Genomic DNA, 23386 nt, shown 5'->3' on the forward strand with positions numbered 1-23386 from the left:
TGGCAACCCCCTAACGGGAGCAGCCGAGAGAAGAAGAAGAAGAAAGTGAATAGCATATTTTAGCGGGATTTTGTTATTTTGGAGAATTATTAATGTCAGCAGTAATGTAATATTAATTAAACACTTAAAGACTTCAGCATTGGGAATCAACAAGGGTTTCATTCGTAGTGTGAAACATTTAAACAGTAGACCTTATCTATGTAGAGGGACCCCAAGCCGCCCCCCCCCCGGACAATGTTGCAGAGCCCCCCCCCCCCCCCCCCCCACGAGTGGGTGTATAACCAGGCCTGGGCGGTGCTGTTTTTAACTCCATGTTGTATTTCAGGGGAATAATGGTTGACTTTCCAGAGGGCAGACATACAAATAGAAAGCACATCTGCTCGGGGGGGGGGGGGGGTGTGTGTGTCACGTGCATGTTTCGTTATCTTTTATACTACATCTAACTTTGCGAGGGTTGTGTTGCGTCACACACGTGTCATTTTCCAGGTTTTGTAGTCAGTGCCTATATATATGTATCCCTGTCTTTTTCTGTCGCATTAAAACGAGATGAAAACACCCCAGCCAAAGTCGCAGGCTTGTTTCTTCACCGCGGCCGCAGACGGGCGCGCGTGGCAACTTCACGACACGTCACCGCCACTCGCAAACCCCAGAAACCCGTCTCTGGCCTCCTGCTCCCACCCTCGCCTTCTTCCCCTTCATCCGCAAGGGTGCCAGCGCCATCCAGAGGGCGCTTTGTAAACATCTGACTTACCAGCGGGTAAATAGGGGGGGGGGGGGCACGCGCACTTGGTTAATGCGCGACTAACTTACACCTTTCAATTACGTTAGCTCATGCGGGAAGCACGCGCGGCTATGTATCACTGTCATATCTGCCCCCTGCATGCATCCTTTCATCTGTGCTGTGTCTGCCTGGCTCTCCCGTTCTCTTGACATCCCCCCCCTCCCCCCCCTCCCCTCCCTCCCCTCCCTCCCCTCCCTCTCTCTCTTCTTTTTCCCCGTCTAGAGAACAGAGACATGTTGATATGAGGCCTGCTTGCATGGCCACAAGGGAACAAGTCTCTGGCGCTTTTGATCCGCTGCAAGATCAGACATGTCCAACAGCAACCCCTCCCCCGACCCCCTTCCCCCCCCGTCCCCCCTCCTTCCCCACCACCTCCTATTTTGTACTTCAGTGACTGATCATGCAGCATAATGGGCAGGCACAGACAACCGAAGACATACGTATATACCCACCACCCACACATGCCCCCCCCCCGTACACACACACACACACCTCCCAACCTCCAGTAGAGAGTACTGGTGGCCCATGCATCGCCTCTGTTCAAGGCAGGGTGGCTTGCTTGCCATACACGTGGGAGTGAGGGAGGTGGTGTGTGTGTGTGTGTGTGTGTGAGTGATTTCCCCTTTCGTGCCCCCTTTTTTTTCTCCCTTTGACAGTAAGATGGATGATTGCAATCACAGGAGCCATCAGTGAGACAGAGTGTTGGTCTATGGGGCAGAGAGACACAACCATGGGAAGCCAGCCATCAGATTACTACGCCCTGCTGCTATGGGAACACCATTCTGTTTATTTGTCTGGGGGATTTGCTGTTTCATACGCATTCGCTTCTGTTTTTTTTCCCCTTTCCAGCCCTTTGATGTAAAGACCATGAAAGCTTCCTTTAAAGATATGGGTAGACTGGCTGTGTGTGTGTGTGTGTGTGTGTGTGTGTGTGTGTGTGTGTGAGAGAGAGAGAGAGCGAGAGCGAGCGAGAGAGACACATGAAGAGAAAGATCTTTTACAGTTTGCAACCATGTGAGCCTAATGTAAGTCAATATGTCTCCCCAAACCAGTACAAATGTGACAGATTTCATAGTGATTAGACCGGCCTCTTTGATCTCTTGTGAGAATGAAAGACAGACTTTTTACTCGCCAGTCGACGAATGTTTTTAAGAGAGACATCTGTTGCTGTACAAACGAGATTACTGTGTCCCCAGCCCCAAGCCATGTACGTTATGAATGAGTCGGGGATTCTCAGCAGAGTTCTGAAAAGGATCTTTATAATGAGCGGTAGCTTATAGTTAAAAAGAAAAAAGAAAGTTTGATTCAGATAGACTCGACTCCCAACTCTGGGGGGGGGGGCGGGGGGGGCTATCAGCGTCCAACCTTTTAAGTTGTCCGGCGATGACTTCACTAGCGACACCTATGAATCACTATCTCGCGTGGATCCATTCACTATTTTTCACCTCTGTTGCCAGGCAACGACTCACCTCAGCCTCAGGAACTTATTGGCCTGTGACACGAGGTGATATTTCATCCTGCAGGAGACGGAAAGAAGAACGGCTTTGTTGCCGTTTTCTTCAACTTTTAAAATGAATCACGCTCGCCGTCGCGGCCGGTGTGATGAACACGAGCCGAATGCCAAGCCTTTATCGGTGAGATGCATTTCGCGTGACATTTATTCATAGTTATCTATGCGATTAGTCAACGAGACACATTACCGAGCCGCAAGTCACCTGGCGCTTTGGGTCCGCCGTCGCAGGCTGTAGATTACCAATGCAAAACATGTACACCCCCCCCACCCCCCTGTGGAGGCCCCTGATCCATCTGGGTCAAAGATCTCGAGCCCGTTGAGCGTGGTACGCTCAGGATCAGCGGCGGGTAACGTGTAAAGCTACAAAATATGATAAGTTTACACGTGCTGAAATCGGCTGCACACGGCGATATCAAGTTTCAGGTGATGAAGGGCGACAGATTTCATTTCCACTGAAGCTAACGGCCTGTTATATCCACCCGTTATCCAGAACCGCTTATCCTGCTCTCGGGGTCTCGGGGGACGCTGGAGCCTATCCCAGCAGCCATCGGGTGGCAGGCGGGGAGACACCCTGGACGGGCCCGCCAGTCCCATGGCAGGGGCCATTATAGGACATTATTATAGTCTAATATGGGAAATGCAAAATACGAATGTCAACAAAATCGTGTTGGATGAGCAAACGGCGGACAGACTTCGCGAGTTGTCCTCTGCCTCACGTTTTGTGTTTTCTCTCCGAACACGGCGAGGGCCACAACGGAACCGGCGGGGCCCTCGGGGCTCTCGTGCCACCTCGTCCAGCTCGCCACTTGCCCACATTTAGCTAACCTAAAGCTAACCCCGTCATACTTTCCCACCAACAGTGCCACGCGTGGCATTTTCATTTCGACGGCGAGCTGAGACACAAAAGTTGTCGGGCTGTTCGACAGCCATGTTGGGCGTGCGAGCTACACTTCACCGGCGGTCAGGTGCTTTGGTCAAATCAACGACCCGCCCATTAAAGATATTCCTGCCCGGAGCAGAGGAGGCACCTCTCAAGACATTCCCATCAATGAAGAAGTCTTTGTTCTGGTCTGGTCTGGTCTATTTTTTGAAAGGCCTGGTGGCTAACGGCAGGTAGAGGTGTACGGGTTATCGGAGCACAGGTAGTGACGGAGGGAGGGAGGGTGGGGGAGAGAGAGAGAGAGAGGCGGGCGTCCTCGTACACAAATGAAAGTGTACGTACGCTGACAAAACGTACAACCGCTGTCCTCTCACCTCTTTAAACTCCTGGCTTTGCCCTCCTACCCCCCCCCCTTCCCCCTCCCCCTCCTGTCATGCTTTCTCTTAAGCCCTTTTGGGGCATCTGTAACCAAGCAGACGTGTCAGATGAAAGTCAATCCGCAGAGTTTCCGTTGGGCTGAGGCAGGTTAACGTACAGCAGGGGGCAGGAACGGGCCCCCAGTAGCCGAACATCAAACAAGCCCCGGCGGCTCTCGGCCCGCTGCAGGAAACCTGACCATGACTTGGGGATTTTCTGCAAACAGACCAACGTTCACAGGCACGCAAGAGACGCTGACCGATGCTTTGTGCGGTGGCTCTTCATGCTTAACTGTGACGTAATAATCCAGCCAGGCAACAGGCGACTGCTAGCGAAATGACAATGAGGCTTGAACCGTCTCTCTGATATCAGCAGGAGAGGGGGTAAGAGGAGGCGTAGGGGTAAGAGGAGGCCCTGCAGCCTGCCCAGGTCTTCTGCGGAGAGCAGAGTGGGACGCTTGTATGTTGGGATCGAAGGGTGCGGGGTGGTACCAAGGCGGCTTTATTGGATCTGACAGATGAGACGGAGCAGGCCCCCGGGTAGTGTTTTATACATTAGCAGTAGCACTTTAAAAAAAAAAACCACATCCAGTGCATTTTGTGTCCCATCCGGAGGCTCTCGACGCGAGTACTTGGCTCGCCGGAGAAAAGGGCATTGCGATAATCTAGACTGGATGACACCAAACCGTGAATAAAGGGCTTTGGCGTAAGTTATCGGCCCTGAAGGAATGGAGTTCAGAAATGTCTTGAAGGTGGGGAAAAAAAGAAGCAATCTTGGTGTAACTTGAAACAAAGAGCTGCATTGAGAGCGCCACCCCTAGATTTTTAACTAAAATAAGCATATGCATCTAATTGAGTGTCAATGAAAATTGATTCCACCCATATCATTTTTTTAGTATCTCTTGTGACGTGTGTGCCCCCCCCCCTCCACATTACTGTACAAACAGTATAGCCTCGTACCCTTCCTGCACAACAGACGTCCTATAGTAACTGTATAGCGACGTGATGAAAGAACAGCCTGCAGGAAATGCTGTTGTAATTTGCATAGTAATGTCTTGTTATGACTTCCTGTTTGGGGGATCTGTGCAGTCCATTTATAAATCAAAAGTGCAGGAGTGTCCATTGTGTTACTGGAGATGGGTTTTGAGCGAGGTCACCGTGTGCTGGACATAAAAGCATCTGGGACCGTGCGCCCGTGGCTGACTTGAGCCAGGACGGGCACAAAGCCGGCGAAATGACTACACGGAAAAAATGTTGAGCTCTCACCCCGGCTCCCACGTTAATTATTTATACGTGGTTCGGCTTTTCACTTTGATAAAGTTTTGCCCTTTGAAAAGTTTGGCAGGGAGGAGGCCAAGCGAGCAGATGGCGGGATTTCACAGCCATCAAAAGGGTTTTTCTAAAGACGCAAGAGAGACGAGGCGCTCTCGGACTGCGGGACCACGTCTTCGGCCTGCAACGGGACGCACCGGCAGAGGATCTGGAGCACTGCGACTTCTTTCATTTCTAATGTGCTCCATCCATCTTGCGAGCGGCCGACTAAATGCAAAATGCGAGGAGTCATAATTGGGGAGCGGGTGGTACCAGGAGACTCTTCCTGAGCAACTGCTCTTAGCATAAAGACCCGGAAGGGAACGTTTGCATCGCATTCGTTGGCGTTTATTGGCGGGGGACATGCGGCTTCAGCTGCTGATTAGTGGGCGCTTGTAGCTTAGCGGGCCTGCTGTGCCGTCCGAGAGCAGTTGGGCCCACGTCATTCGCAGTTCCCTGCGAGGCTGTCCGAGGTCCTGTACCTCATCTGTAAACAAGGCCTCCGGTTTCATAACACGCTTCCTAGTGTCTGATGACATCACAGCTGCATATGGGACTTTCGTTGTCCAGCTGCTGGAGGAGAGACAGATGTGGGAACAACCTTGAATGACCGAGAGCGGCTGCCCCGGATTGGATTTCCACATGCACGAGGTGCAATCTGTTCTCGAGCTGGGAGGCTTTTGTTGTGATCAGCCCAAAGTTTGGAACCGACAGGGGGAGGTGTCGCTCCTCGTTATGCCGTCAGGCCGACTGTCGAGCTCCTGTTCTGTCCAGACCAACAAGACACCACCGTGCATGGCATGTGGAGCTCATCCCTGCTGCTGAGGAGGGTGCGGTATTGGCACGTTGTTTACTCCGGGCCCTTTTCGACGTCACGTTAATCGGCTACGCTGCACATTGGCACAAACGAGGCCACGAGACGGCGAGCCCTGCTTGTTCTCGGCCGTCTCCGAGGAGGATGGTGGCGGGTAGACCCGGACAGCTCCGGGCAGCTGTCGTGTGGCACGGGCTCAAATGAGAGGCCCCATTATTCCAAGCCCTTGAGTCCGGGGACAGCGGCCCCATCCGAGAGCATGAACGTGTTAACTCCGCGCCAGGGCACGCACTAACGCGGAGGTGTAAATCTGAATGATCCGCATCGCCGCCTCTGGTTCCCATGGAGGACCGTCTGGAAACAAGAACCTGGGCACTTCCCTCCCCCCCCCCCCTCCTTCTTCTTCCTTTTGCATGTTTGGTTTTGTGGCTAAAATGGAAATGGGATCAGAGACAAAGGACGCCAGTCCAGTAACAACAATACAACCTTGGTCTGCTAACCTTTTGTGGGGTACTGGTGTCCAGTGTGTGTCAGTGTGTGTCTCTGACAATACGGCGTGTGTTGTGATAAAGAGATTTGCGGTGCTCATAACTCCACTCGCGAGCCACCAGTTTGACCAGTGTGACTGCAGATAGCTATCGGGCACATCTCTGATGTACAGACGTGAGACGGGAACAAGAGCTAGACTCACAAAGGATGTGTGGGTGGGTGGGGGGGTTTCTTCGCAGGGGTATTGTGCTGTTTTTTTCCACCTTGTCCCGTATGCGGTGTCAGGCAGAGGCAGTGTTAACAGGAATGCCGTGCTTAGCGTACCAGGTTAAAAAGAAACCCAAACCCCAAAAACAACTCTATATCCTCAGAAGTCGGTATTTGAACTTTATTTGCCAAAGTCACTCAAGGAATCGTCCTGGATATCAGAAATACACACACACACTCACACACTCACACACACACACACACCCTATCTCTCTTTATGTACATATTAATAGTACCCTTCTCCATCATTTCATGTTTTCCATAACACAGTTTTACATCAAATTCTGGTCGACAATAAATAACTTTGGACATTTTGTTCATTTCAACCCGAGATTCACCCCAATTTTTTTTTAGCAAAGGTACTCCGGTTTGTGCACGTATAGCTTTTCCTTTCCCCTGTCGTCCAGCAACAAGTTGTCTGCTGGTACGCTGGGTTGCCTTCATTCTGTCTACCGCTCGTCGGACTACTTCAAGACTGAAACCAGCCTGCGAGGTCTGTGACCACGTCGGTCCTGTCTTTGGCGTTTCTCACAGCCCGGCAGGCTGTGCAATAGTGTTCGCCCCAGAAATGGGGCAGGTGGACGCTGTAGCTCCTCCTCCAGTCTAGGTGATGCTGCAGCCTGTCCGGGTTACGCCTGAGCAGCAGCAGGTAGCGGGCCAGAGCTCTGACCGTAGGGAAGTCGTCTACGTGGATGAAGGCCTCGGGGGGCAGGAAGCGTTCATAGTTTTCCCTGGTTGGGCCCAGGACCACGGGCACAGCCCCGGCCAGTATGGCGTTCCACAGCTTCTCCGTGATGTAGTCCGTGTGCTGCGAGTTCTCCAGCGCCAGGTAAAACTGGTACCGCCTGACCAGCCGCACCAGGCTGCCACTGCCACTGTCCTCCGGTACGGGGCGCCCTGCGAGGCCGAACACGTCCACCTGCACATAACGGCTGAGCTGATAATAAAACGCCACGCGTGCGTGAGACTCGGACCAGTTGCTGATGACCCAGGCCGCGAGGCGGGGTCTCGGGCGTGAACGCGAGGGCCCGCGGAGGGCACGCCCGTACCGCGGTCCCGGGGCTCCGGGTGGCAGCGGGATCAAGTACCCGTAGGGCAGGAAGATATCCGAGTCCGCCCGATAGGTCATGGTGAGGTTAAAAACACCCTCGAGCCGCCACAGCCCGCGCGTGTGCGTCGGGGACTCGAAGTTCATCCAAATCCACTTCTGGGCCTGCGGCCGCGGTTCCGGCGGCAGCCGGCCCGAGTCGCCGGCGACTTCCCGGTGATGCACGATGACGGCGTCGGCGTGCGCGTACGCGCCGCTGTCGTCCGTCAGCGTGCACGCGCGGATGCCGTAGAGCGCCTCGCAGTCCGGAAGCGCGTGGTACCTGTTGAAAGGGTGCGCCCATATCAGAAGCGTGACCCGGCGCGGCCCCGTGCCGGGTCGGGGCCGGCCGAGAGGCTCGGGTGGGTAGAGCAGACTCATCGCCAGCACAAACAGGAAACCGGCGGCAACCGCCGACATCCGGGAGCTCGTCGTTTTCCAGGCGCGCCATGTCGCGCGCCGGGACGCGCCGCAGCGCCTGCCGCGTCGGAGAGTGGCGACGGACGAGCGGAGCGTTTCTTTCCAGTGAGCCACCAAGTCCATGGATGGCCGCTTCTGCTCCAGTTTCCCCCACACGTCCCCAAAAACACCTCACGCGGCGTCCCCCCCCCCTCAGGATTTGTTTGCGTTAGACATAAACCGAGAGAACCATCCCCCCCCCCCCGGTATGGAGTCCTCTCCGGGTTCAAGAAAAGTGAAAGCGGGGAAAATAGAAAAAACAACAAAAAAACTTCCCCCCCCTCTTCCGATAATCCGCGTAAAAGAAACCTTCGGCACACCCCATATAGGTAATTGTAGACTACGTCTACACGCCCTCAACCTGTCAGGTGAGATAAGGATGAATGCCGATAACGTGCAGGTGACTTTGGACTAGGGAAAAAAAGAAAAGAAGAGAGAAAGAAGCTACGTGCCCTACTTTCTAACTGCATCGTCTTAAGTTTGTCAACCTACTTGTGGTTGCGTTGTTGCAGTAAATGCATGCTGCCACCTGATGCACCAGAACGCAGCTCACACTGCTGCGCACTGCAGCGTTTGACGTGGCAGCGTCGGCGTGGGTTCCAGTTACCGCTGAATGGGGCTTTTGTTTGGCCCGCTGACTGTCGGTCAGCCTCTGAGGCGCTTCTGGGCTGGGTAAACACCTTGGCAGAGTGCAGGCCGAGCCTTCGCTGCGTGATGAGCGTTTGAATCGAGCGCTGTGTTACGGGCCCGCTACCATACTTACACGTGCGTTTAACACCCGGACCCTTTTGAGGGCACACCTCGTGCAGGCCGGCCTCTGACCCACTACGGCTGCGTATATTTTGAGGCGTTACGACACCCGACAAATGATTTCAGGTTTAAAACATTGTAACGTGCATGGATAAGGAGACACGCGGGCCGCTGGCTGGCGGGTCTGAGCCTTTAGGCGAGCGGTTAGCGATGCCTCCTGCGGTGCGGGCGATACGGGTTCGCTTCCCGGCCGCGGCACTTCCTGTGGTTGCGTTGTCCCACCTAATTCGCTCCAATATCCTATGGTGGTAACAGGGTTTGTTTTGCTCCTACGGCGACTGGCTGCTGTTCGGTTTCACCGAATACAACTAAAGGAGCTTTTGGACCTTTCGCCCTTGATCGATGGCGGTCTGACAGGACGCTAAGCTAACTGCGGGTTAAGCTAACTGCTAGCCCCCAAAGACCGGCGGTTCTGACATTCGTCCTGGCTGGCGTTCGTTCCCTTGGACAGTGATTTTTATCTTATTTATGTAACCGGTTGTTTTTTCTTGCCCGGGGCGGGATTCGATACGCGGTGTACTGCACCACAAGGCGACATCGCTAACCGCTCGGCTGAAGGGTCAGACCCGTTAGCTAGGGGCTAACGTGTCTTATTAGTAGTTTACACGTTAGCGTCTTATTAGTAGTTTACAGTGTCTTATTAGTAGTTTACACTAATAAGACACGTTAGCCCCTAACTAACAGGTCTGACCCTTTAGCCGAGCGGTTAGTGATGTCACCCTGTGGTGCTGTACACCCCGTGTCGAATCCCGCACCGGGCAAGAAAATAACCGGTTACATTGGTGGCAGCGGTGGGATCCGGAAGTGTGCAGATCCTCAGAAGTCTCTTCGGAGCGCGGGAAGAACAAAGCGCGAGGGTGCGCTTCCGGGAGAGGGTGACGACTGTAAACTACTAATAAGACACGTTAGCCCGTAGCTAACAGGTCTGACTCTTTAGCCGAGCGGTTAGTGATGTCGCCTTGTGGTGCAGTACCCTCGTGTCGAATCCCGCACCGGGCAAGAAAAAATAACCGGTCACATTAGTAGTTTACATTTATTTTTTTAGTTTTGATATATGTGTTAGTTTAAATACGTGTGTTCTTGTAGTTTTTGGGTGTGTTTTTGCCTTTGTGTTGCGCTGCTGTTGGCCCTCGGGGGAAACGGCATTTCGTTTCACAAGGGCGTGAAGTGAAACGCCGAATAAAGTCTCCCCGATCCCTGATCATCCCCGCCCCGTCAATACAAGGCGCGTGTCCACATTTCCACTGCACTGCTTGGAGAGATGACGACCGTCCTCACGGAGCGCCAAGACTTACCTCAACCCGTATTGGCGCTCTATTGAAGCGCACCGCGACCCCTGACCGCTAGGGGTCGCCCTACACAAGCAGAAAGCCCCGCCTTGAGACGTCTGCACGGCGAACGCCAAAGTGACAGCGACGAGACTCGCTTAAAATATGCAGATCCCGGCTGAAACATTTATGAGACCACGTAAATAGGTTGTCCTTAAATCTTGATCTGGATTAAAAAAAATACAAAAAACATATACGAACGACACTTAAATACGCCGCGGCGCACTCTTTCTTTTGTCCAGGCTATAGTCGTCGTCATGATGGACATGGACGATCAAGATCTGTGGAAGAATGGTTGAAAGAGGGGAGGTTGCAAGTCTTGCTCTGTGTTGTGTCTGAGCCGAGCCGGTGGGCTGAGCCGACGCTCCGTCAGCGGGACGAGGGATGTCTCCCCACGAGCCCAGCGTGTGTCATGAAGCCCCCGCGATCCGCGGGCGGGGGGAGGGGGCAGACAAGGAGGAGTGGGAGGCGATGAAGCACGAAACACGTGTGTCTCCATGGGACCCACCTCCTTTCTGTGGCAGCTATTCTCTTTTCCCCGCTGTAGAGGAAGTGTGCGTGAGTGTGTGTGTGTGCGCGAGAGAGAGAGCGAGAGAGCGCGCGCGAGAGAGAGAGAGAGAGAGAGAGAGAGCAAGAGAATAGCTTGCCCTGTAAGAATTTTTCTATTATTTATCCATTTTTTCAACCAAACGGTTGTATTTTCTGCCAGTAATTATTGTCTTGGGCTGCCTCGCGCTGGCATGAATCATAACTTATGGATAATGTATGTGGCTGGGCTCAACATTATCGGCAAATACTTTCTGTCTGTTTCTTTCAGTAAAAAAGATGAGCTAGCCAATGCAAGGAAATAGTAAATTGTGACACTGTTGTCTTCTACTACTGCTACTACTACTACTACTACTACGACTACTACTACAACTACTGCTACTATTACTTCTCCTACTACTACTGCTACTACTGTTACTACTACTACTGTTCCTCCTCCTCCTCCTCCTCCTCCTCCTACTACTGCTACTACTACTACTACTGCTACTACTACTACTGCTACTACTACTACTACTACTACTACTGCTGCTACTACTGTTACTACTACTACTGTTCCTCCTCCTACTGCTACTACTACTACTACTGCTACTACTACTACAACTACTACTACCATTACTTCTCTTGCTACTACTACTACTACTGTTACTACTACTACAACTGCTACTACCATTACTTCTCCTGCTACTACTACTACTACTGTTACTACTACTACTCCTGCTATTACTTCTCCTACTACTACTGTTACTACTACTACTGCTACTACTACTATTACTTCTACTTCTGCTACTACTACTACTATTACTCCTACTCCTACTATTACTACTACTATTACTATTACTTCTAGTACTGCTACTACTACTATTATTACTCCTACTCCTACTACTACTCCCTATTACTACTACAACTATTACCCCACTACTACTACTAATCCCTATTACTACTACAACTATTACTACTACAACTATTATTCCTACTACTACTACTACTACTACTACTACTATTACTCCTCCTCCTACTATCAATCAATCAATTAAGTTGCATTTTATATAGCTGCAACAGCCACTACTACCACTTCTGCTAGTAATACTACTACAACTACTTCTCTCAGTGGTAGATCAAGACTCCTCAGGCAGAAAAAAAATAATTTTCTTAGCCATGGATACTTCAACAGGAGAGGTGCCTGCCAACGGGAGCTTGACCTCCCTACAAATTGCACCAACCTGCTATGCCAACAACCAGATACTAACTGCATGTTAATTTGCAGAAAACGTGCCAGAAATAGAGCCACAACCCGGTCACGTTGTCACCTTTTGAACCCTGTGGCTCAGCCCAGCTTAAAACAAAGATTGCAGATATAAAGCTGGTTCTTGTGTCTTGGTGGGAGAGAACTTACCCTCCTCTCAGCCTTGTGGCATACCGACAACCCACACTGTCTGATCGATACCGCGTGTTTCTCTGGTATAGCCGTTCCACCCTTTGTAACGAGTCACCAGTCGGCCACATACATGCATGTGTGCACACACCAGCACATACCTTCTCGTGTAAGCACTTGTGCACGCAGAGAAAAGGAGAGAGTACAAACGAAATTGGGTCAAATAAGCTACTGTCTTCATATCAACCCGTGTTAGGTCGCTGCAGGGAGCATAGCAGTCCTCTTGTAAGGATGAGGCGATAAAGGTCACCCTATCATTTGTTGTACCATTGTTATAACACGTGGAAAACGGAGACAGATTGCAGGTCTTCTCCCTGTGCAGTCGTCATAGGCAAGACCTGTGTTTATTGACGCCTTTGTGTTTGTCGGAATGCACGTGTGCACGTGTGAATCGTATCAGCGCGGAAAGCAGCGCTCTCTTTTTGATGGGACCCCCAGCTCCTCACTCATCTTGCTATTGATTTTCTCTTTGCTTTCCTTTTTCTGTTTTTCCTTTGCCTCTGCTCCCGGGGGATGGGAACGTCTCAATTGGGCCCAGTCAAGAGGGAAAGAGCGAGAGAGACTGCAAGGGAAAACGACTGAGAGGAGGAGAAAACCCCCCCCCCAAAAACAAAGAAAAACAGGGTAATTGAAGCCAGAGATAAAGAGAGAGAGGAGGGGCTTGGCCACAGAGGCCCTCGCTGACCCCTGATGTGGATCTTGACCTTAGAGGCTACCCCAAGGGTCAGAGGTTGTGTGAAAGCGGCGCTGCGGCGATTCACTCCACTGCCGGGTGATGATGATCTTATGCAGCCTCCTCGGCCTGTCTGCCATGATCAGTGTTGCTCTCTGCCTCTGGCTCCCAAGGGCCACGCATCCATCTCCAACCCTCGAGGCCACGCGAGGCCGGCTAAAAGCACCTTACAGGCAGCGGGGACGAGCGGGAGGGACAGGGAGACAATAAGTAGCCCTGTCAGGGTAAAGTGAAGTTTTGAGTGGTGGTGACACGAAGAATGTGTATTATCTCGTCTCAGAATTTGTAACCGAATGCCCATGATCCAACATACATCCTTCGATTGGTTAAAAGTGTCATATTCATTCTTCCGTCCTCCAGAAATGGCGTGCAACATTTGAGCATTTTTTTCTCTCTGTTGGCTGGTTTTCTTGCAGAGTTCGTTGTAAAAAATGCGAATGGATGGAAACAGCTTGTGTCGTTTACGCCAGATGTGAAAGCTGCTTGACAAATATGATATTCGAGTGATCACTCAGACCCCTCCTCAATACAGTGTTGTAGTCGAGTCACTAAACCTCGAGTCCGAGTCGAGTCTCGAGTCTCCCCAGTGTTCGAGTCCAAGTCCCCAAAGAAGAGTCCGAGTCGAGTCCGAGTCGAGTCCCCATTACTTGAGCCCGAGTCCGAGTCATCAAGGTTGAGTCTGAGTCGAGTTCCGAGATGGGCTCCAGTGCTCCACCCTGGCACCGTAAAAAAGCTGACATACAAAATAATTATGAATATAGCTATCAATATCTTGTGCAATATTATTAGGGCCTCTTACAAACAAAAAACTAACAAAAACAAAAAAAGACTTCAATTCAATTCAGTTTATTGTCATTAAGAACAATGTGCAGGCACATGTTAAAAATGAAATGAGGGCTGTGGCTTCACCAAACAGTGCAAGACAGACACAGACAAACACAGTATAAGATACACACACATGAAGACCAAAAGCTAAAAATAAGTTAAAAAAGAGCCGGAGCACAAAATATTTAAAAATATCTACAGACATTCAGTGGGTGGCCAGGTTCAGGTGGGCAACAGCTTGTGGAAAGAAGCTGTTTTTAACAATTAACAAGTCCGAGTCCGAGTCCTCGTCTCCAACTTCCGAGTCCGAGTGCAGTCAATGCTCGAGTCCAAGTCCAAGTTCGAGTCATCAGTGCTCAAGTCCAAGTCGAGTCACGAGTCCTGAAAATCAGGCCTCGAGTCCGACTCGAGTACGAGACCTGGACTCGAGTACTACAACACTGCCTCAATATGTACTCCGCATTAATCTGCGTTCCTGATGACGCTCCAGCCTGATCTAGAACTCGGCTCAGTGTCAGTTTGAAGCCGTGTTTGAATACACCGGCCTGAGCAGAGCTCATTTCACAGATGTCAAGGGTTTGGTGATGTTTACAACATGAAGGAATTTCAAGTTGGAAGTTTCTGGTAACTTGATACCGAACAATGGTGCTCTTCCAAATGTGATGTTTATTCCAGTAAACACTGTAGGCACTTCAAATTGGAGGACTGCGCACAAAGGGCACGTGTGTCTTTAGATGTTTCCTCAAATTACACCTTGCTCTGTGCACTCGAACCTCCAGTCATTGTGTCATTTCGCCTCCAAAGTAATACTTAGCGCCAGGGTAAAATATCAAACGGCGTGTCCTGGTCAAAATAGGTATGGGGCTCATTTCAGTACTACCTGGTCTAGATAGGCCTGGATGGTAATGGTACACCATTTCACTTCCCTAAAATCGTCCAAAAAATAGTTTTTGCAACACCAGACGACGCGACATTTCCTTTGGACTACTACAGTTCCTGCTTGTGATGGCGAGACAAAGCTACAAATGCAATGTTAGAGACATCCTTTAAACTTTAGACGACTGAACCTGCGATGCGAGCATTATCTTAGACCGGTATTTCGGGTTTGGCCTAATGATAGGTAGCAGCTCATCTCACACCAGACAGCTACGACACTGTAACCCTGTATGCCAATACAGATACAGGGTTGTGCGAGCGACATGTGAGCGCTGCGAGATAAGATTCCTTTACTTATATGTAGTAATTTAAAGTGCATGCCGTCTTGCCGCTCTGCTGTCCGTCAGTAGATTTATTAGTTATCTGTAGAGTTCTATTGATCACAGTTGTGGGTAAAGATAAAGAAAGCTTGGTGCATCAGGGATCAGCAACAGACTGTGACTGGTAATGTGAATCATGCCGTTATGATTTCAGTTGACGTCCTGCCATTCACTGTATATTCTTTGAAGCAGACACTCGTATCTATGGTATTAAATTTGAGGCCTTTAGATGTTATTTTGTACATCTTATCAAAAGCATGTGATTGCTGCATGATAGGCCAAAACGAGCCCGTTTCGAATTCCCCATATTATGTCCATAAATTAAGTATGAAATGAGGTGAGGTTACTTAGGTAAAATATCAGTTGACCAGTGACCGTCCATAGAGGGTGGAAGGAGCAAACAGCTCCAAATCCAATCAAGCAATGAGCTTAAAGCTGAGGCAATTCAAAGAACAAAAATATCTCAATTTATGTGCACAAAAGTGGAATGAAATAGGCACCATTATCTATGGTAAATTCCAGTTCTATTTTTAGTGAACACTAGTGAAGTGTGATGGCTTTGAGCAAGTGAACGTTATTAGGGAGGAAAACCCGTCCTTCAAAACGTTCTTTTCTGTTAAAGGGAGGGAGCGCCACTGGAGGGGCCGTGGGCTTGGAGCATTTGAGCGAAACTCAAGAGAGTGAACGCAGGCCAAGATTTTTATGACAGTCACAGCATATGCACAAACAATTCAAATGGAAATGTCATCTAATGTTCAAGTTGAAAACAACATGCTAAAGCATGTGTTTGTTTTTTGATCATTTGCTTTGTTGAATCTCTCGCCCTGTGCATCAAGCAGGTTGACATCGAGGACGAAGCATGATGTGTTTTAAGGTGGGCGAGGCATCACTTTTTACAGGAATATTAGCATGTTTGCTCTTTGCAAAGGTCATTTACATACCTGTCTAACACACACACACACACACACACACACACACACACACACACACATACACACACATACACACGGGTCAGAGGGACACCAGAAGGAGACAGGCTGGGGCAGCGGGAGATTTGGTGTTGCCAAGTCACTAAAGTGAATTTGGCAAGATTTTTATACATTGTCACTGTGAATTCTGGCCATTCTGCTCCAACACCGATACGGAAGACTACTTTCTTTTATAAGATGTACGGTTATTTTCTTGCCCGGTGCGGGATTCGATACGAGGTTTACTGCACCACAAGGCGACATCGCTAACCGCTCGGCTAAAGGGTCAGACCCGTTAGCTACGGGCTAACGTGTCTTATTAGCAGTTTACAGTTGTCACCCTCTCCCGGAAGCGCGCCCTCGCGCTTTGTCATTCCCGCGCTCCGAAGAGACTTCTGAGGATCTGCACACTTCCGGATCCCGCCGCTGCCACCAGTGTAACCGGTTATTTACTTGCCCGGTGCGGGATTCGATACTGGGTGTACTTCACCACAAGGCGACATCGCTAACCGCTCGGCTAAAGGGTCAGACCCGTTAGCTAGGGGCTAACGTGTCCTATTAGTAGTTTACATAAGAATTTGATTTGCAAACAAACAAAAAAGAAAAGAAAAGAGAAAAAAATTCTGACTTTAGCTTCCATTCAGCGCATCAGCGGCGATAATCCGATCGATATGATTTTCCCAACGGCACTTTGATATCCACTACTACTACTTTTGGCTGCTCCCGTTGGGCACTTCGGCATGATGGATTTAAACCGATTACGGGGCGAATTCTTTCCCGGAGCAGCACAGAATACCTACACGCCTCCTGCGCCAGGTAAAAGTCCAGTCCATCTTTTACCAAACCGCCAGCGGTCAGTTCAGCAGAACTACTCCATCCCCCGTTTTTGCTGAACATACTGAGCTTGTGCCGTAGGACTAACTCTCTGACCAGAACCGGCATCATAAACCATGCCACTTGTCAAATAGTTATTTAACATGAGCCACAGTTGCGAGGTTTTTTTTTTTCAGACGCAGCGTATCTTCCTCGCTGGAAGTCCACTGGAATCTGACACACACACACACACACACACACACACACACACACACACACACACACACACACACACACACACACACACACACACACATATCGCTTCAATTTCAGTTCGCAACCGCTACATTGGGGACGCCGAATAAACACTGCCGAGGCGCTATCGCGGCGTCGGTAGGGCAAGCGCTCCTCGCGTTTCGCGACTCCATTCCGTACGCAGGTTCGCTCGGCGGGGGCCTTTGTTCGGCGAATCCGCTCCGCGTTTTGCGCGCCGCCCAGTCCTCCTCCACTGAACTCCAACCCTCGCGCTCTCTATCAGCATCTCATTCCTGTCTCAATATGTCTCAAGATGGCGGCCAACGCAGGATCGATGTTTCAATATTGGAAGCGGTTTGACTTACAACAACTACAGGTCAGTTTCTCTCCCCCCCCCCGCCGCTCTTTAAATTGTTCGCGTTGCGTTGTGTTCGGTCGCCTCGCTCCGTGTTGGGCTCGACGTTTGGCGTCGGCGGTCGGCCGTTCCGTGTGTGTGTGTGTGTGTGTGTGTGTGTGTGTGTGTGTGTGTGTGTGTTCGCGACGAGAATTCAAGACCTCTGCTCGCATCGATGAGAGTGGCTCTCTCCGCCGATCAGAAATTGATCCCCTTTGTTCAATTCACATCGATCGGGGGGACGGTGAAGACCGGCAAGCCGGGCGATGCCGCGGGGGATGGTGTGCCAAAATAATAAAAGAAGAAAGAAGAAGCAGAAAAAGGGCAAATCTCCCCCCCTCCCCGTTCTTTTAGCAAAAGGCTACGGCGTATTTTTGTTGTCTCTCTTGGTCATCCTCGTCTCCCCCCCAACTTTACAGGAGCTACGCCGTAGTTAGCCCGACGCTTTAGCGTTTAGCGTTGGGTATTTTTGGGGGGGGGGGGGAGAAGTGCGACTCACTACGGCGGCGCTGTGGCGACACTGTAGAGACACGGCCAGTGCAGACGTAGCGCTTCGCTTCGCTTATGTGTGTTTTTTTTACGCTCGCTGTCAAATCGCCAAGTTTACTCGCCGCAAAAATGAAAACATTAGCTAGCTAGGTAGCCCACCTTTACTTTAACCTTAGTTCAGGTGGAAGTCTGCGTGGTAATAAGGGTAGATTATTGAATTTAAAAAAAAATAAATAAAAATACCCAGTTGTTTATTCGGCGCCCCTTGATCGCCGGCAGTACACCACGCGTTTATTTTTTTTATTATTTTTATTTTTTTATACACTGATCGCTCGCGCTTGCTTCGCGAGACGGTGCCACGTCCGTGTGAGGCGGACGGGGTAGTCGTTGTTGACACGAAGCCGTTGAGAAATAGGAACGCGACCTTGTTGATGAGGAACCCAAGAAACGCTCGGGTCTCGCGCGCGTCACGAACGCTGGCATGCGCGGAGGAGATACCCGGCGCTGTGTAGCCGATAAGGAACAGGCCTATTCAGTATGGGAACATAGCCTGTGTCCATTTTGGCTTGTTTGACCTATTGCAACAAAAAAGAAAAGAAAAAAGTAGACAATGGTGCTATTGTGCTTTTCGTGGAAATGTAACGTGCGTACTGCATTTTAAGTCAAGAATTTTTTTTTTGATGTAGCCTTGTTACCCGTAAGGCTGTATTACATGCCACAGGACTAATTATTCCCACGTTATTTTGTAGATCGCATAGGTGTAGGATTGAAACTTATTCGGGTCATCATGCCCCCAGGAGTGGGTAGACAAAAGACACGCCACAGATCTTGTCAGCAGTCTTTGTGTACTTCTGCCACATCATCAAGGCTTCAGTTCCATTGCTTATTTGATCGTGTTTGGTTGGCCTTCTCGGGCCTCTTATTCATGCATTATATTTAAAAAAAAAGAAAGGAAAAAAAAGTCTGTGTTCCTGATGCCCATTTCTCTCACCCTCCCTCTCATGTCCCTTTCACCCCCCCCCCCGGCTCTTCACCCTGCCCTCACTCGTTTTTCCCTGTTTGAACTGGTGTGTGTAAATTAGTCTGAGATCAGTCTTTTTCATAGATTGACTGCCAGAATAGTGAAGGCATTGCTAGCAGCCAGAACATGAAAAATGCATCGCATAAGTTTGTGATAAGGCCCTGGGTAATTATGGCAAAGGCCCTATCACAAGCGATTAGTCAGGACAGTGAATCTGAGCGTGTGCAAAAAGGCTGGCGGTTGGCAGGCCTGTCTGCAGGATAGGAATCAGTCGGAGTTGTGTGTGTGTGTGTGTGTGTGTGTGTGTGTGTGTGTGTGTGTGTGTGTGTGTGTACACGCTTGCAGTAGTGCTCAGAACATTCACTGTCTATTATTGATGACATCTTATTTACTCTCCCTCCCACAGAGAGGCTCCAAGAGGATAGCCTTCAGAGAAGAATGATTTTTTTTTCTTCCTTATCTGCTTTCGGAGGAGAATGTGGGACTAGTATGATATGATCACAGTCTGCACACAGACATGTCAGCTTATTACAATTTAGTTTGCTGCTGTCCTCTGACCAAATGTTCAGTGGCGTTATACTAAGGTTCAAGTGTGTGTGTGTGCGCCGTATGTAAGAGGAACCAGCAAAAGAGTGAGGGCGTTTGTGTTTCTCATGTTGATGAAAATCTAGCAAAGCCTGGATGTCAACAGCAGAAGGCCAACATTGCGTCAATTCCTTAGGCTCAGACTGCTTCTACTCATTAAAATCCTGTTTGATCACTGTGTCCCATTCCTTTTGTAAGGAGCTAGCTTGATGGTTGTTAGAGGACAGTGAGTGCTTTGAAACAGCACACTGCGCTGTCAACTTGCCTTCGTTTCTGTGTTGTTTTTTTGCTGCTATTACAAATCCAAACGGGAGCAACAGTGATGCTTTTAGCAAGGTCTCATTCACTGGGAAATGGATCAGAGATTCAGCGATGATGGCAGGGTGATAGTGAATTACAGACAGTGGAGGTTTTAACATCTGTAATCCCTGTCCATCCATTACTGAGTTGAGTTTCTTTAGAAGGGATCATCACTCACTCTCCTGTTTTATTTTTTTATTTTTTCCTTTCCTTTTGACCCAGTACAGCAGGTTGCTGGAACATTGTGTTTCTATTGACAATTGGTGTTTTATTATTGGGCAGCCATAGCCTGGCTTAGACATGGACCTTATATTTTTGGTGTAAGACATGGAAATTAGAAACAGACCTTTTTGTAATTCACCAGTCCCAATTTGGGCCTAATAGCCCACATCTCACCTCATAATGTTTCCTGGAACAAAGTACCCCAGAGCCATTTAGAAAAATGGTTGACTATTTCAGTAGATGGCTAAATAGTGACCGAGTTGAAAACTGATTTAGAGCTGGTTCTTATGCACCACCTCCTAATGGGTAAATTTAGGAAAGGTTTTGTAAGCCGATCCCAGATCTGCAGTTAGTGGCAACCTGAGTGTTTTAAATCTCTCAGCGACTGCCCTGCTGTTGTCTGCAGGAGTTTTAGTGTTAATTTATGAGCTGGTTGTCTGGACTCACTGGTGGGATATTTTTACCCCTCTGTTGCTGCACAGGCTTGGGGAGTATAGAGGAAGGGGCATCACGTCATGCTTTTACTGTAGCCAACCCGTTCTCTGCCCAGTGACAAAACCTGGCATGGTTACTGAGGTTTAACTGTGTGTTGGTGGGTGGTGAACAACTAAGCGTGAGTCAGAGAGAGACGCACGAGTGCATGTCATGTCTTTGGTCTGTCTAGTCTTCTTCGGCCGAAGCTATGTCATGCTGTGTACCGTAAGAGCTTAGTGTTTCCTTGAGAAGGTTTCCCTTTGTAGGACTGAGAGGTATGTGTGGCTTGTGAGAACTGTGGAAAAAAATTCTTGCTGTTCATCTACCCTATCACTCTATCACTGTCTAATACTTAGTGGGGGGGGGCTGTTCTCCCCAGTGGTTCAAGGCTCACCTCACACTCGACGCTCTGTTTTTCTCACCCACCTTCGATTTCCAGGAGTGCCTGAGTTAGGCCCACCAAATGCACTGTAAATATAACACAGCGCCGGGGTACTCAGTCTGCCAAATCAATGACCGAATTCTATAACAATTTTTATCTTACTTCTGTACAATCTTTGCGATAAGTAATGGAACAAAACAGATGAAGTGGTTCACAGTGAAATCTAAAAATAGTGAGATACCACAACAGATGGATTTGGCAGCTCTTTGCATAGGCTTTGTTTAAAAGTGGGCCCATAAGGCTTGCACAGTAAGCGGTGCACAGAAATTGGCAGGTTTTGAAATTAGTGGTAAACTGTGAATGAGTGGTCCAATTGATTCGATCTGTCCAGTCACAATTTCTTGCTAATTAATTAGCTATAATTAAGCAGCTCTAATTTTCCATCTGTTGAGATCTGCTTTTGTCATATTTACAGTTTCCACTCCTTGAAACTCAGGACATATTTATTTTTTAGATTACGTTGGGAAATAAACTAAATAAGTCCCTAAATCGGCCAAATAAAAACAAACAGCAGGTCTTAAGGGCTGGTTTTGTGACGATGATTTTCATGTGCTCTGCAACACTGAAAGGTGTCAATAATTTCCACAGTGGTTTTGTCATAGCCAACTCCATAATAACAAATCGCCAAACTCTTAAGTAGGCCTTGGCAATAATTCAATATGATCGTTTATTGTCTTTCATTGTATCGGGATGAAATTCAGATAGTCATATCGTGATACAGTTTTGTGAATTTATAATGCGGAGAGTCAGTTACAACTTCCTCATTGTTATCATACCAGAAAGTTCAATGTGTACCATGGATTCTTAAATATGGTATTTTGACGTATGGTGATGGAGAAATTCCATGATTATTGTGATCGTAATATTTTACATATTGCCCAGCTCTAATTGTAAGGGACGTGAAGGAGGAAGCCTTGATAATCGCCCATCCCAATACCCCTGTACAGGGGATGAACGATTAGCCATTAATCATCTCTCAAATAATGATAGACTGGTTAACCCTGCACTTAAAAGATAAACACGAGGGTTAAATTAATGTAGAAACACTGAAATAATGGTAGTGCTGGCAGGTAAAATAATGGATTTGAAATTACCCAATATTGTAATCTTTAGTGACCATAGCAGGTCGCCCCGTAATTAATCATGCAGTTGGGTGGTTGAACCCTTGCCTCCATAACAATGCTGATTTTAACAGGATGCCGTGCCCTTGAGTTCGGTTATGTCATTGGTGAACTACATGCCCTCCCTAATTTTAGTGCTGTTTATCTTGGTGTTATCAAGAAGTCTCGGCTAAATAAGATTTGAGGATCATTTTCTGTAAAACTAATCCCACGTCAGCTGTGACTCCAATAACACCGTCTTGTTAGATCATTGACCACAGATATTGAATTCTAATAGGCCTATTGGTGCGCCTTAATGGTCCAAGTATTGAATTATGATATTGGCATGGGGTGATGGCCTCAGGATTGAATTATGATATTGGTGCGCTGCAGGCTAATGGTGTCGGTATTGAATTATGATATTGGTGCACTTTGATGGTGTACGGATTGAATTATGATATGGCTCCCTATCTGCTAATAGCTCACACTGTGTAATTTTCAGTGTCAATCATGGCTTGAGTTGCTGGATCCATAACTGGCCTTTAGGCCAACCCCATCAATCAAATCAGATGAGAGGGACCCTCCTCCTGCAGCATTGGCTCTGTCTGTTTCTCTCCCATGCTCCTGTTTTACTTACCTCTCTCATCTAAATGCTCTCTTCTACTGATTAATCCCTCCAGGATGTGATTTTTTTTTTTGCTGCCCCATTCGTTTCTTCTACATCAAATCAAGAGTTGCCTGCAAATAACCCAAGTATGGACTGACAGTTTTATTACTTTATCTTATAAATCCCTACATATACCTCTAAAAATACCTGAATTGAACCTCGTAATTTTACATATTAATTAATGCTCGGGAGAAATCACCGGTCGAAAAATGGGTCGTGGTAAATTTGTCCTTTTTCTTGCACAATTACAGTCAAGCTAGTCATGTTTTTCCAGAAATAAACACAAAACACTGCACTGTTTCGTTGCGTTTGAGTAATGTCTACGAACAACCTAATAGCATTACGAGGACGGAGCACAGTGTTAGGTGACATGCTCATTGCTTAATCTTAGCTCTGGTCAATGACGTGCCAGCTCACTGTTATTACTTAGGAAGAGGCGCTGGAAGAGATCGCTAGTATTTGCAGGTACCACCTTTTCTATTATGAAGGGCCTGGCATTTAAGTGACGGCGTCGTAGATGCTGGGAATCTGGGCCAGTTTTGTTTCTCTCCGCGTCCTCACTTTTGCAGTGTTTAGGTTGAGCTTAGTCCCATTTTGATAGTTAAAGAGCAGCCAGAGCTGTGATGGTCCTGCTGCCAACTCGCAGAGTAAATGGACTTGCTGCCTGTGTGTCAGACCTCTAAAAATAACACAGTCTGCTGGCTGGGAT

At 48.7% G+C, this 23386-nt stretch overlaps 2 protein-coding genes across 3 annotated transcripts in view; one reads left to right on the top strand and one right to left on the bottom strand.

Annotated features, from left to right (window-relative positions):
• Positions 1 to 6656: 6656 nt before the first annotated feature.
• LOC130115892 (alpha-(1,3)-fucosyltransferase 4-like) lies at positions 6657 to 7978 on the bottom strand. The gene has a single exon (XM_056283750.1). The coding sequence runs from the start codon at positions 7976 to 7978 to the stop codon at positions 6941 to 6943; it is 1038 nt and encodes a 345-aa protein (XP_056139725.1). The 3' UTR covers positions 6657 to 6940.
• A 9102-nt stretch (positions 7979 to 17080) lies between these two features.
• Positions 17081 to 23386, top strand: part of cux1b (cut-like homeobox 1b) — a 72599-nt gene continuing 66293 nt past the window's right edge. For both annotated transcript variants that reach the window (XM_056283072.1, XM_056283071.1), the window contains exon 1: positions 17081 to 17359. In XM_056283072.1, coding sequence (XP_056139047.1) covers positions 17297 to 17359 — 63 coding nt within the window. In that variant the 5' untranslated portion in view covers positions 17081 to 17296. The remainder of the gene's footprint in view (positions 17360 to 23386) is intronic.

Source organism: Lampris incognitus, chromosome 7, assembly GCF_029633865.1.
Source record: "Lampris incognitus isolate fLamInc1 chromosome 7, fLamInc1.hap2, whole genome shotgun sequence".
Taxonomy (NCBI): Eukaryota; Metazoa; Chordata; class Actinopteri; order Lampriformes; family Lampridae; genus Lampris; species Lampris incognitus.

Bases quoted from the DNA above. Each gene is read 5' to 3' on its own strand.
- LOC130115892 (XM_056283750.1), bottom strand. From the start codon at position 7,978: ATGTCGGCGGTTGCCGCCGGTTTCCTGTTTGTGCTGGCGATGAGTCTG.